Raw genomic sequence first — 15,943 nt, 5'->3', positions numbered from 1 at the left:
ATGTAAGCTTAATATAAGAGTTTATAAATTTCAACGCAATGATCCATCTTGATACTTCAAAATTTGTACGTGTTACAAATTTCAAGAAAATGACTAAAAATGTTTGAGCTATTCAACGTTTGTCTAGTAAGTAAGCTTCCTTCCTTTTAATCCGCAATCTGCTCTTGAGTGTCAATATGAAACTATGAGAAGTTTGGCGGCTTTCATCTTTATTCAGGCGCATTCAATTAAAATTCTTCTGGGACCCTCAATATCATAAGATTGTTAATTTCTCCTGATATTTTTTTAATTGTCACATTCTGAAAGCCCAGACAAAAAAAAAACTCCCTAATGAAATCTATAGTGTTAATTTAAAACTTCTCGCTTAACACTTAACGTACAGGATGCGGTCAAATTAGTGTTTATGCAATATAAATAATAATTACGTCTAATATAAATGTTTTTCGCAAATTTATTTACATTTTCTCATTTTTAAAATGCAAGTGTTTTTTTCATAATAATAATTTTTCTAAGTTTAATGGTTTTTCAAAAAATACATGAAAGATAGGGAGAACTTGCCTATGGCCAGACAACATTGATTTTTCGAAAACGCATTGTCTAATTATGTTTTAACACAAGGGAATTAAAGTAAATAGCTAAATAGTTTGAAATATGGTAATACAATGATAGGCATCGAAAGCTTTTGCCTTTTATATATTACGGAGATGATCGCCTTAGCTTTACATAGGTATTGTGGTCAGCTTTTTCAGCTTATTATCTTTCGATTACAGTAGATATAAGATAACTGAACGATAGTTTAATGGAAATATTGGGAAAACTGAAGAAAATGCGATTTGTCTTTGACGGTTACTCAAATGTGTGAAACAATAAAAAGTAGTAGCGCTGCCGTGCAAACAACGAACACCCGAAAACAGCTTACACATCGATCGAACCAGCTCTCGCAATAGAAAACTTCATTTGAGCCGGCCGTACATTTCCTTTTGTCCGATCGGGGTACGAAAAACACGTGCTTCGATCCATCCATGTATCATTGTATAGATCAATGCAAAGTCAGCCTATCGACTTTGCTTCTTCTAGACAGTAATACGATGTGGGACAAATGGTCTTGTGCGGCAAGAAGTTTTCTCAAATCACGCTCTTGGCTCATTTTCAACACCTTTCATGCTTCCTAATCTAATCTATCCGTCTATAATTTTCATTACTTTCATTTGAAATTCTTCCTATTAGAATGTATAGTTCACCGAAATGCCATTAATCATTAAATTAAAATCATAAACCAGCGGTGATAAACTGTTAACACAAACTCTAGCTTGTAAGTGACATGTATTTATTTACTTCAATAAAGCTCACTTTCTAAACCTAACTCGCGAGCATCAGACGTGTTTGGCCGCCGAAAATTTCGTTTTGTTCTCGGCCTTTGATTTGCTCCGCCATCGCTGGTCAACTTGATGACCAAAGTTGTTGCTGCTGCCCCGGAATTCGTTAGCCGTTTGGGACCCAATTCGTGGTACACTAACAACGGAATCCTTCGTCCGTACAATAATGTATAAGAGATCAATGAATTTTGTTTGAGAACCACGCCTTATCAAACGTAGGAGTAGTCGTTGGGTGCATTTATGCTGTTTTCATGAATAAACTTGTAAGAGTTCTAAATTTGATAAAAATTATTTAAAAACAGAAGAGGCCATTCAATCTGATTCTACCAATTTGAAATAGTTGATCGATGCTAAAAAATATTATGTGATGAAAATGTTTCTCTTCGAATTCTCTCCTATCTTTTCAAAGCCTTTTAATTTTTTACCAATCTTCTATCTGTCTTTAAATGTTTTTTAATTGTTGTTGATTTCGTAAAGTATAAATTGGAAATCATTCAGTCTTCGTTAACGGTTAAAAATTTACACTCGGATATCTGTATTGACTGTATCTTCAAAGCTACTGAACCAATTTTTGATTATTATATCATTTCAGAATTGGCTTTGGAAAAAGTCAGAAAATTTTATGCGAAACTTAAGTTTCCAGTTAAAGTCTGCTTCATTTAATATTGGAACACAAACAATTGCGTGTAGTTCAGTCATTTATTAACGAATTCATAATTTGTTTTTCATACAAATGTAGCATTTTCTTTACTCTTTCATAAAAAAAATTAAAAAAATTATTCATTGCTGTTTCAAAGAAATTCTCGTACTTTTCCCGTAATACGGCACATGAGGCGGCGCACACCCTTTTCGTCCACCGTTTTGGCGATTTGATTCCACCAGTTCTTCATTTGAGTCATGTTCCTAACAAGTTTTTCTTTTGCCTTAAGCCTCCGCTTCGTGATTGCCCAGTATTTCTCTATCGGCCGGAACTGGGGGCAGTTTGGGGGGTTGAGGTCCTTCGGTATTACGCTGACCCCGTTCGTTGCGTACCATGCCATAACCGTTTTGCTGTAATGGCAGCTTGCGAGGTCCGGCCAAAACATTACTGGACGGTCGTGGGCACGAATAAACGGCAGAATACGTTTCTGTAGGCACTCTTTTTTGTAGACTTCTGATGTCATTGTCTTGTCAGTGAGAAAGACTTTGGTTTTCTGTCCAGAACTGCATATCCCCTGCCAAATCATGTACTTGCGGGCGAATTTATCCGCAAACACGAACTTAAATTTTGCAAGTACATCCCCCCGAGCCGTCGCCAAATAAAATTTTTGACCTGGGATTTGCCCAAAGTCCGCCTTCACGTAGGTCTCATCGTCCATCAGAATACATCCGTCGAACTTGGTCAGCACTTGGTCGTACAGCTTTCGAGCACGGATTCTGGCCACATTGTTCTGCTTCAGCGTCCGATTTAGCTGTTTGCTGTCTCGGAATGACCTTATTCCTTCCCGGAGACGAATTCGTCGCACCGTACTGTGAGCGGCCTGGAACTTATTGGCCAAATCGCGGTCTGAAAGATTGGGATTCCTCTTCACGGCCTTGATGACTTTCCCACGCAGTTTCCGGTCGACAGTTCCACTCCGACGCTTCGAATGCGGCTTCCGAGCCGTCGTCAATGTTTCCTTGTACTGCTTGATAACACGCCATACGGTATTTCTGGGCATTTTAAGCTGTTTAGCTGGCTTCGATGCCGACAACAATGGATTTTCAAGAAAACTGTGCACAATTTGATCTCTCCGTTCGGCTTCCATGGCGGTTGATTACAAAATGCTATCGTTTGGTGTTATGACATAAATACATGGTGAAAGGTAATGAATTTCCCGACACGTGGGTGAAAAAAGTTTCCAAATCCGTTCACTAGGAGCGCCACAATGAGCAAAAGAATTTGTTCCAATATTAAATGAAGCAGACTTTATGTATGGCTAGGTGATTGCAAATCTTTCATTTTCAATTAGGATTTTCTAGAAAATCGAGATCATAAGGGCAAATTCAAGTCCCAACATGAACACCTGTTTGTAGATCAGCATCGGACAAAAGTCCACTTATTCTTCAGTCCAAAATTGGATTTCTTGAGAATTTTTGTAGCTGGGATGTAACAGAGACCTCAAAAAAAAAAAAAAAACATGATGCTACCATTAAACGATATCAATTCAATAGCAACAATGTAAACTTATCTTATATTAATTCAAGAATTTAAATATTTTTCAATTCAACCGTCACAATTATCCATATTGGTTCTTCTGCTTTGAACAAATTACGCTTAGTTGAATGCAACAGTTGAAGAAAACCTGTATTTTTTAATAGAAATTTCTGACTTATTAATTGATGGGGCTTTTACAAATTTTGAGCAAATGTTGATTGACTTCTACTTAACCTAGTTTCATGAGAGTTTTTTGTTTGAATAACAAAAGATATATTTCATCATGATTACACAAATAAAAACGCTCCATGATACGATTGTATAGGGCTAAGTGAGGTAATTATGAACAACGGATAATTCCGAACAAACGCCGTAAGCGCCGTTAGGGTCATAGTAGGGTCTCAAAACTGATAAAATGTGATAGTCTGTCATTCTATTGATAAGTTACAGTTATAACTTGCAAGCCTAACTGTATAAATTTGGTAGTTACAGTTATTAACAAAAATTATGTCTCTGAGAAACGAAAATCGTTTTGAGACGTGTCATATCAATTGACTTCCTCGTCAATGTGAATGGAGATAAAATGTTGATTTTGAAAGTTTCACGTTTGGTAATTCATGCTCCATGTGGTGTGATATGATTTTATGTTGAGAAAAATTTCCTCCCACGCACTAAGAAGTGATCATATTTACCCCATACTTTTCAAGATGCTGGGTAATTATGAACACGTGTTTTCTCAGCACTGGCTTATGATTAACATTAACTTTTTACCTTTAAATGATAACCGTCCAAATCTTGAAAATAAGCCTAAAACATTACTTTATATTTTATTTAGAATTGTGGATCTGTGGTTATTTGAAAAGATGCCTTTCAGCTATGAAAAACTGAAAATAACCTTTAACTTCTCAACAGTAAATTTATAAAATCAACAAATCTCACTACAATGCACTGTTTAGATGTGGTTTCAATCTAGGAATAAAGCCAATATCAAAAGTCATCACATAACAAGAATCGTTACAGTCTTCATAATTACCCCATAGACAAGGGGGTAATTATGAACAAGTGTTTTACGCCCACAAGCTGCAACTTAAAAATTAGAAGAAAAAAAATCTTAAAATGAGGAAGGGAACCAGTCATTGGTTTTTGGTTACTTTCTAGAATTCCAAAGTTAAAAAGCTACTTGTTTGAGCTGATGTATGAAAAACTGAGTAATTTCGTTCATAATTACCCCACCTTGCCCTACTTAGTTAACTGAGGTTACAAAATCAAGCACTAAAAAGAGTACATTTACATAATTTCTAATTTTGATTAGCATTTAGTTGCGCCTGAATTATATAAATTTTTATGTAAAAAAATTGGTGGCTGTCCGAAATATATTATCTCATCAACATTGTTGATACAGAGTCATAAATCCGATATCAAGTTTGTAGGTGATATCATTCGGCAAATCCGTCATACAGGGTAAAGTTTTTTACCTCATCGAAAAACGTTAAATTTTTTACACTCGATGAACATATGGAAAACTAGCTTAAGAAGTGAGAAACCATGTCATCATCTTTTTTAAATCATTGTAATAATTAATAACATTATAAAAAAATAAAAATAAAATAAGTTCTGTGGTGTAAAAATGATTCATATAACCCCGCTGTTGCATGATGCTCCGTTTGACGGTACCAAGTTTTTGAAAATCTATAAATTTGTTTTAAATTATTTAGATTTTTCTTAGATCTTACATTGAAGCTCACTCAACGTGTTAACTATTTCCAATGGTTCCAATCGACCGCCACCAGCAAGGTTTCACTGTAAAGTGGCATCGCTCCTCCACCCGGTGTGCAGCGGAATCTGGCTTTCCCTAACCTAGCATAACCTAACCTAACATTAGCCAACAAGATGGCACTAAACGTGGCTTTCGAAAGGAACGCGCCTTCGCCCGGGCAGGATATGGATAAAGTTGTTATGTGCGTGTAAGACCAAACAATTGAATATGGGAGCATTGTTTGCTATCGGGGCTTTTCTAGAGGAAGATGTTCGCCATGGCTGCCGGCACTGAAGTATGCAACCAGTTAAACAACATAAGATTGCTACATAGGTACATATATTGCATTGTTCGGCCGTGAAGATCCAAGAAAACATGTGCAACAAGCGTTTGTTGTGATATTTTGTGGTAGGTTGCTAATCGGAAACAATGTGCGGCGATGCACTGAATGAGAAAAAAAATCCTCCCCTAATAAGATATATAAGAGTAAATAGTCTGCTTAACATGGCTTTTCTTCAAATGAGGGGCTGAGGGAAGTTTTACAATGTTTATCAAAACTAATTTCTTGATTTTCAAATAATACGAAACTTTTGATAAAAGTTTAGAAATGGTTATTAATTCCGGCAAAACTGGATCCAAACAAGTTTTCTTATGATTTTATTGATCTTTTGCATCTGATTATGTCTTTATGTGAAAACAATCTTGAAAAGTGCAAGATCAATGAAAATTCCTCACAAATCATCAGTAAATGAAGAAGCATATGATTTGTATCCATAGTCATGTGCTTGAAGCTTTCTACTGATTATCCAGTCTAGTTGCTTGCTTGGGAAGAATTGCAAACGACTACAACTATTAAATTTGCCCGAAGTAGGAATAATGTAAACCAGACGCTTGCTTGCTGAAAGGCGCCGTAAATTTCGTCTTCGAACAGCTTGAGGTACCAGTTTGCATACTTTTGCATGTTGGCGCTGGAAATTTCCTTCACGAAAGTTGTAATTAATCGGAATCAATTAACAATTATCTTAGGAGCGGGAAATGTTCAGGAAAAAGTGATCAAACATTTTAAATGTAATATTGGATTTTCGCGTATGGAATTAAACGAAAACTGTTTATTTATGATGTGCATTGACATTTATGCATGTGTTAACATGTGTCATATGCTCTGATATAGTGAGAAATTAAAGAAAAATTGAATTGTTGTTTCTCAAAAATCTCTGTTTATGCTTAACCCTAATCTGGTATAGATACTGGTAGAAGTTTGGTGGCTTGTAATTTTATTCGGGCGCATCCAAATAAAAAAAAATCAGGCACCCTCAATAAACTCTTGAAAACTTTGATTTTGTATCATTACTTTTTTTTTAACGCACCCTGGGATTATTCGATAATGCAGATGGTACTTTAAGGCACCATTTAATTCTTATTTTAAATTTTTCATTTCATTACTGAAATTTTTAAAATATTTAATTTAGAAAGCTAATGAAATTTACCTGCGTTTTGATTTGCCTTTTTTACGATTGCCGTGTGACTGGTGAACGCTAGACAATGTGCAACTCGAGACCCCATACACCCAACCTTCGGTTAGTGGTCATATCACCTCTTGTCTCACAACTTCGGTTCTCTACTTCCCCGTAGCTGGGGTGCAAACAACCTTAGCAGAGATCGGGTACCCAACCCCGGTGGATCCTGCAGACTGAGTTAGGGGGCTTCGTACGCGTCTGTTCTCCATGTCAGGGGCAGCGTGCGGAGTGCAACAGCGTCCTGGTGGTGTTCGGGATCCAAAACAGCAACATCACGACGATCCTCCTGCGAGATAGTGGGGTTAGCTGCGGGCCTTGCGAGCCCGTGACTACAAAAAAACATAAGCAACGAACAACGAACAACAAATTTCGGATGGAAATCGGCAAAGACCCACGCGACGAAAAGGGACTAGCGATTGGAAACTTGGAACATGGAACTGTCAATCTCTAAATTTTGTGGGCAGTACCCACGTGCTCTCCAACGAATTGAAGAGCCGCATTTTCGACATCGTAGCGCTACAGGAGGTACGCTGGAAGAACTTCACGGTACGAACGTACGCAGAAGATCGTTTCATCTACCAGAGCTACGGCAACACACACACAAGCTTGGAACAGCTTTTATAGTGATGGGGAAGATGAAGAAGCTCGTGATCGGGTGGTGGCCGATCGACCAACAAATGTGCCGGTTGAGGATCCCGGTTTTCCAACATCAGCATCATCAACGTGCACAGCCTTCACCTAGGAAGTACCGGAGACGACAAATACAAATTCTACGCGCAGCTGGAGCGTGAATACGACCACTGCCCAAAACATAATATCAAGATTTTCATCGGGGATTTTAACGCTCAGGTCGGCCAGGAGAAGGAATTCAAACCGACAATTGGAAGGTTCAGCACGCACCAGCTGACAAACGAAAACGGCCTCAGACTAATAGATTTTGCCGCCTCCAAAACGAATGGCCAAACGTAGTACCTTTTTCCAGCACCGTTTCCCACACTACTACACCTGGAGATCACCGTACCAAACGCAATCACAGATCGACTACGTTTGATAGACAGCCGGCACTTCTCGGACATCATCGACGTCAAATCCTGCGAGGCGCAAACATCGAGTCAGACCACTATCTGGTGATGGTGAAGATGCGCCCGAAACTCTCCGTAGTGAACAACATACGAAACCTACGTCCGTCTCGTTAAATATCACACGACTGAAGCAACCTGAGGTCGCGGCAGACTACGCGTAATCGGTCGAAGCAGCACTGCCGGCAGAGGGCGAGATTGACGAAGCCCCTTTCGTGGGCTGTTGGAATACTATAAAGACACCCATTAACGATGCTGCGGAGAACGTCATCAGGCATGTGGAACGAACTCGACGGAACGACTGGTTCGATGAGGAGTGTAGCAGGGTGATGGACGAATAGAATGCAGCGTGGGAGGCAGTAGCGCAAAGAGGCACCCGTCGAAATGTGAAAAATCATCGACAGCGGAAGAGGCAGAGGAGCTGGAGCAGCTGTATCGTTCCCAAGGAAGTTCTATCAGAAATTCAACGCATCCCGCAAAAGTATCGTGCTGCAAGCCAAAATGTGGACCGATACGCTCTGCAAAATCAAGAAAACGGAGGAGGGGTCAGAAATCCGTAAGTACCCAAGCAAGCTCGAAAGAACCCCAGCAGAAAAACTAATAAGACGGTTTATCCCCAGGACCCCGTTTTTTGCAAAATCTTTTCTTTTGGCCAACTCTCTTGGATAATACCCTTGAAAATTCCTTTGGCAAAGCGTTCGCTACGTTGCAACCACACCTCCCACCCATCAATCACCATCCATCTGGCGAGCATCCGTGGTACCACCGACGAATCCGGTAGAATCTGATCACCACCACCGCGCACCGTGGTGAAATCCTGGGGGAACAGTCAACGATTCTTATCGCCGCACCAGTGGCAAAAATCCCGGCGAACGAGTGCTGAATCCGCCCGCTTTCCATCGCCACCATTGGCGAAGAATTTCCGGTGGATCAGCCACGAATCATTCGCATCTGATCCAGTGGCAAAGAAATCCCGATGAACCGGTGCTGAATCCGAGTCTTCCGATCGCCGCATCTGTGGCGAAGAACATCCGGTGGAAAAGCCGCCAATTTGGACTGAGTTCCAGCGCAGCACCAGTGGAAATAGGATCCCGGGAAAGCCAGTAAGTAACACGCGGTCTTGGAAAGATAGGAGGGAATTCGTCAAAATGTTGCCCAATACACGCAAAATAAACTATATCTTGATTTTATTCATTTGTGGCACCGACCACGATCTGCCCCTATAATACTCATCAAAATGGGCCCAGGCAAGTTGGTCGATTGCCTTCACCGGTTGATGGTCCGGATGTGTGACACAGAACAGTTACCGGAGGAGTGAAAGGAGGGGGAAATATGCTCTATCTACAAGAAGGGCGACAAATTGGTCTTGATAACTAAAGAGCGTTCACTGTCCTCAATGCCGCCTACAAAGTGTTGTTCCGAATCCTATGGGAAGTCATTAGGCCGGCTTCATGGAGGGAGATCAACGACAGATCAGATCTTCACATTACGGCAAATTATCCAAAAATGCCGTGAACACCAAGTCCTTACGCACCATCTATTCATCGAATTCAAAGCCGCATACGACACGATCAACCGTGACGAGCTATGGAAAATCATGGACGAGAACGGCTTTTCCGGAAGGTGATCAGACTTATCAAGACGACGATGGATTTTTGATGAATTTGTCGAGTTCATCCTGCATGATGTTCAACATGACGCTAGAAGGTGCTATTTGACGAGCGGTGGGCGAAATGCGGGGCACGATTTTCAACAGGTTCAGTCAACTTATCTGCTTTGCCGATCACATTGATATAAAGGCGGTGGAGGAGATCTACCGCAAACTGAAACCCGAAGCAGGAAGTATTGGGTTGATGATTAAAACGTCCAAGGCGAAGTACATGTTGGCTTGCGGATTCGAGACCGACCGAACCCGCTTGTCCAGTAATAACAAGGTCACGATCGACGGCGACGAGCTGGAGATACTCGTAGACTTTGTCTATCTCGGCTCACTGGTGACGGCAGACAATGACACCAGCCGTGAGATCCGGCGGCGAATGATCAGCGAAAGTCGTGCCTACTTTGGACTTTACAAGCAACTGCAGTTGAGATGATATAGTCTTAACACGAAGTGTAACCTGTATATGACGCTCATTAGACCGGTTGTTCTCTACGGGCACGAGACATGGATATTGCTCGAGGAGGACCTGCGTACACTCGGAGTATTCGAGCGCCGAGTAGTCTAGCTGAAATAGCTTTATTATAACTAAATGAATCATGAAATTATAGTTAAGGGTCAACTCATAAGTTAAGCATGTTATTAAGTCATTAAGGATTTGGTGGCCCACAACTCCCCACCATTTTCCAAAGTCCAAAAAATATTACTTTTTTTTTATCTATATTGATTTATCTCATATAATAAAGAATTTATGGGGCAAAGAACAAAAAGGGGACGTCGATGCCCCACTTTCCCCTATTATTTACGCATTTAATGATTCACAGAACCTTTGAATTAAGAGTCAAAAGTGGCAAATTTCCTCTAAAAAAAATGAAAATTTTCGATGTATGAAGATCAAACTTACTTCCAGGACGTAAAATTGACCAATGTTGAATTCTTTAAAAGCAGTTTAGTAGTTTACTGGATGCACAAAAAAGTTGCCAAATAAAGCACATAATTTGATCCGGGAGAGTTCCTATAGGGGTGCTGGTACACGTTTTTACGTCGTCACGTCACGAAAAAGATACATTTGTTAAGTTTTCTCTTAGCTTACAATTTGAAAATCTCTCAAACTTTTTTATCATCAAGATCTTGCAAGTGCTTTTCGAAAAATATCACTTTTTAGAAATCGGTCCAGCGGTTCCTAAGATGCACCTGCGCATTAGGGTGTCCCAAAATTGCATAATGTCTCGGAATCTGGGGGCTAAACCTGCAAATGGTAAATTAGGATGTGGAGAACAAACTTTTGTATAAGACCGACTAAAAAAAATCATGTTTGGAGGTACAATCTTTGAACCGCCATAACTTTATTGTCTTAAGACCAATCGAGTTGTAGTCTTCAGGTGAAATGTTTGTCTTAATCAAAGTTGTAATAAAATCAGTATCATTAAGCAATCGATTGGCAAAGGAAAAAATATTTGATGAAAAACCAGTATAGAATCCCTTTCACACTTAAGATTCAGTGCAACCCCTTCCCGTTGTCAAATTCAGCTCAAATTTGGCATATGGCCTTCTGATGATTCCCTTAAACCATTCAAGTCTTTGCATGTTGTTTGTATGATTGTGTGGAGAGCTATTTACGGTTTAATCCTTAATAAAAATCACAATTTAGGATTATTTTTATTTAATTGATCAAATTAGTCTTAGTAAATAATATCTAGAAAATCAAAACACTCAAGTGTGAAATGGATTTTGAGACATTGTGTGAAGTATTTTTTTTTCTTTACCAATTAAGTGCTTAATTATGTTAATTTTATTAAAATTTCAATTAAGACTAAGACTAACATTTCACCTGCAGACTCCAACTCGATTGTACTTAAAACAGAAAAGTTATGGCGGTTCAAAGATTGTATTTTGGTGGTAAATTGTCGTTTTAACACGCAAGGACTCATTGCGTTTTACAGAACAATTTGCTTCCAAAATAAAATCTTTGAACCACCAAAACCTAACCATTACTTAGACAGTTCACGAATAAATAAACATTATCTTTGTGCAAGTCGTTTGTATGTAATGAAAATGTAATGATGTTTTTCTGTATTCTACGTGGTCTGTTCTGAATATCCTGACTGAAATGTTTCGAAAAAAAATTGTGATGATTTTCCTTATTTTCTTCTGAGTTTTTTTTCGATTAATGACATCATTTGTAAAACATTATTTTTATCGAGATTCTGGGTGGAGAGTTTTGAAGAAAAAAAAAGTTTTTATTCCTTTTCATAGATTTATAGAAATTGAAGCATTATGATTAAAGTGATGTTAAAACTTTTTATCCCATGGGGGCCCCCTGAGCCGGAGGGGGTGGCGGTGTAATTGTCCCTATTGCACGCCCCCATCCCCGCTTAATCCGGCTTTGAGTATTTAAACAAATAATCAGACCATTTAGCACAGCAGCACAGCGATACCATTTTTTGGTGTCGAATGCTAGCAAAATTCGCCATCGATGTGTTTTAAAAATTTCTGGGAAAAGGCTGGATTAAAGTGGAAGCATAAAACTTTCAGTGAAACCTGAATTTAGCAGAACTGTGCTATCCGCATAAAGGGGTGAAGGAAAAAAAATTGCTTCGTTATTATATATGTTTTTTAGAAAATGACTCTGTTTAGTAGAGATAGTTAATTCAGATTCTTGATTATTTGTTTGTAAGATAACGTATGGGAAAATATTCATATTTTTAAAATAAAGTTAACCAATCTGGTGCCTAGTTTTGCTTTTGATTAACAGTGACTGCAGCAATAGAAACATCCAAAAAATTCTTGTCATCAAAATTGGACACTATCCAAACATATTTTTCAAATTTTAATACTAAAAATTAAACTCTAAAATAAGAGGTATCTAAACTAAATAAAACACAATCTTTTCTTTATGGAAAAGTTGCAAAGCTGGAAAACCAGTTGGACAAAGTAAGTAAAAGTTCGATCTCTAAAAATGCCATGATTTTAGAAGTCCCATTTGTACAAAATGAGAATACGATTAATGTCATTTGCAAAATCGCTCAAAAACTTGGTTTTAACTTTAATGAAAACCAGATTGAGTTCTCTGGTAGATTATTTTACAACAAAAATAAAGTAAATCCGCTTGTATCAATTAGAGTGATCTTCAAAGAAACCTCGGTCAAGGAGGAATTATTTTCCAAAATGCGTGTCTTTGAAAAACTCGACTCCACAGGTTTTCTCTTAAATGGTAGATCCTCAAATATAATGATTCGAGATGAACTTACTCCTTTATCTTTAGAACTTCTCACTGAACTCCGAGACTCTGAAGATTTGCTTGGCATGATATATATCTGATCTGGCAGAAATGGCGTTATACTTTTAAAAAAAATCTGAATCAAAATTGGTTTGGTATCTCGCTTCGGTCTTTGCTTTGAATTTCATAAAAATAAGAATATGTTTCTGCTCTAAGACAAATTCAATATTAGCTTTGACATTAAGCTGTTGTTTTATTTTGATATAAAATGAAAATAAACGAAAGTTGTTGATACCAAGATTTGCTGTCATGGAAAATCTTCAACCAATGATGCTATCATTTTGCTATTGACATTTTCGTTTCAGTTTGCTGTTCTAAAAACAAATATGGATACCTTATTGATTGTTTATTATCGCACACAGTAGTATTTTAACCCAAACTCTGGCCAAAACCTAGAAATTAAAATATAAAAAAATCTTATTTGTTTAGGTTATTCGATTGTTAGATAGTTGTTGCATATTAGTATTGTCGATTTTAAACCATCGGTATACTGCCTCTACTCGCATAACAGTCCCATATGGATAGGAAATGCTAACAATATGGGACTGTTTTGCGAGTAGAGGCAGTATAGTGATGTCGTAATGGCATAACTCGGAACATTGATGTATCCAAATTTTAAATTTTGTCTTCCAAAATTTGGCATAAACAAGTACAATTACAGACTACGTAGCACGCAAAATAATGAACTACGAACAAAATTTCTTTTACAAATCTTCAGTTTCAATATGGCCAATTAATTGTGGCAGAAAATGCGGCTAATTCTTGATAAATACATGTAGTAGAGCAGCTGAACAAAATTGCGCAATGTTTTCGAACAAACTCATATTGTTTTTATACAAATTAGTGTTTAAGTTTATCTTCCGAGCTCCGCCGGAAAAAATTTCAAATATCATATGAATGTTTCTAACTTCCTTAAACATGTCCAAAAAAAACCGTGCACTTGCGCGAGATATTTTCAATTTTGAAATTTAAAATTTGAGCGTATTTTGTCCCTAATATTGTTTCAGATAGCGAGCATGTCATGCATTTTCTTTGTGTTATACAAACGGATTTTATTGGGTTTGATTTGATTGTTTAATGAATGGTATTTTTTTTATCAATTCTGATAGTTGATCGGCTGGTTTGCTTCGAATTTGCTTGAAAACAAAAACTTTATAAGGGCGCAGTGAATGATCCAAGAAGAACAAAGTTATTAAATCTGAAATTTTCGGTAAAAGTGAGTTGTGTATACTTGAAAACAACGGAAAAAAGATTATTCATCATTTTAAAAACAAAACAGGTTTTGACAAACTTTTTACATAGAGTACTCCTATCTGTAACGCCTGGAAATCAACACGAAAAAATGCTATCATTATGGTGTCGATACCCCATTTTGGTGGCAATTTTATATCAAACAGGGCATTAAAGTCTGCTCGGGTCTGCTATAGTTCATTTTCAAGTATTAAAACATATATTAATGCACTTTTAAAAAATGTTGTAAAAAACCTGCTGCGGTATGACCTTGTTATTGTTATACCCCAATCCCCTGGATCATTTTATATTGAATAAAAATTTAACAACTTGAAAATTTAATTGAAAAACTGATTTATACCCATTCAATTTTTTTTAATCTGAGCTTAGGCTTATTAAAAAACAACAAACACTAAAAACCAGGTTCAGGTAAAACAGGTATGAATAACATACATGTTTTGCTAAATATATTAAGAGTTATGTAATCTTTTCACTTTCAGTTCAACTTACTTCCAGAGACATCCTTTTGCACACAGGTCACCACAAACTCTAGCAGCAAAAGTGCGACTAGTCTGAGTACCCGATTTGCACCCATCTCGGACCCTACGAAAAAATCAGTTGATATCCGGAACCGGCCAAGGTACTTCCCTGCTGTGATGTCCAGGGCACTTGACGCAGCAATTCAACCGTACTCCCGCAACGCGCCGGTTATTACAACAAGCTCCCCTTTCAGGAAGCAATGTGGCCGAAAAAATGCGGCTGCTATGTAAACCACTTGCACACCGTTTAATTATTTCGTTTTAATTACATAGCTTCGCCATTCAGGGCACAACAATTTGGCTGGTGACTTTCCTCAATGGTGTTTTGTGCCTCAAGCGTGTTGAAGTATCCTCCGTAGCACTCCTTAAAGGTCGAACTTGAGTTCATCACAGCAGCTGACCAAAGCTATGAAAACACTGTCAACATTTTATTAGTGACCAACTTAGCCCGTCTCATCAGCATATTTAATTGGAATCACATCAAACGAATGTCAAGAAGCCCACAGAATGGCGAATGAGTCTAGTCTAGCATCGACAGCCGGCATTCCAGGACTATTTTCTCCACCAACAGCAGCAATCTTCTAGAAGGGGGGCAAACGGGTTAACCACTGGGATAATATCCTGATCCAGTCAAGAAAAACCAAACACTACCGGAGCTAGCGAGAGAGAGAAAGTCCATTATCGAGAAGCTAGTGAGCAACCGAAGACTCCGAACCGCGCCAGGTGTAAATATTAACTGACTCCAATTTTCCAGCGGCAAGTCAATTTGAAGCAAATTTCCAACCCCAAACATCAGCCAGCATTCTCTTGGTTTCGTCCTTGCGCTACCCCAAACCAAATCATTCGGTCGCCTTCAAGTCTTTCTTGATTGCAGCACCAAGAAAATCCGATGCCGCCGAGCAAATCCTCACACTTCTTTGGCTAGGACTAGACGTCTTAGCCGACTTGCAACGAACCTGCCCGATGATCGTGCTTAGTCGATTCGTGCTGCAAAAAGCTTCCTCGCTTCGATTGCATTGAAGTCACTCGAAGGGCTTTCGACTATAATGAATTGAGTGCTGGGGGAAATTGCTTTTCTTTGCTGCGGCAAACGAGTGGGTGGCAGGGGGTTTAGATTATTGTTATGCTTTGATTCGACCAGCTGTTCTGCTGTGTCGGTGTCGTTCGTCGGCTCGTCGTCCTTCGTCGTAGCTTGTCGGTTGTCGGTTGTCGTCATCGACATCGTCGTCGGGTCGCTGATGTTGTTGTCATGCTTGTTTTCGTTGTCGGCACCGGCGTTTATCGTTAGATGCTTGATACCGGCACTGGAGCGTGGAAGTTTTCTTCTTTCAGC

General features: G+C 38.7%; 1 protein-coding gene across 1 annotated transcript in view; it reads right to left on the bottom strand.

The window, feature by feature from the left end:
- LOC129749236 (neurotrimin-like) overlaps positions 1–15,323 on the bottom strand; it is a 109,754-nt gene extending 94,431 nt beyond the window's left edge. Inside the window, exon 1 of the mRNA XM_055744173.1 lies at positions 14,582–15,323. Coding sequence (XP_055600148.1) covers positions 14,582–14,666 — 85 coding nt within the window. The 5' untranslated portion in view covers positions 14,667–15,323. The remainder of the gene's footprint in view (positions 1–14,581) is intronic.
- Between the last annotated feature and the right edge of the window lie 620 nt (positions 15,324–15,943).

Source organism: Uranotaenia lowii, chromosome 2 (genome assembly GCF_029784155.1).
Source record: "Uranotaenia lowii strain MFRU-FL chromosome 2, ASM2978415v1, whole genome shotgun sequence".
In the NCBI taxonomy this organism is placed as follows: domain Eukaryota; kingdom Metazoa; phylum Arthropoda; class Insecta; order Diptera; family Culicidae; genus Uranotaenia; species Uranotaenia lowii.
Note: the sequence above shows the minus strand (reverse complement) of the source record. Positions and strands in the feature narration are given on the sequence as shown.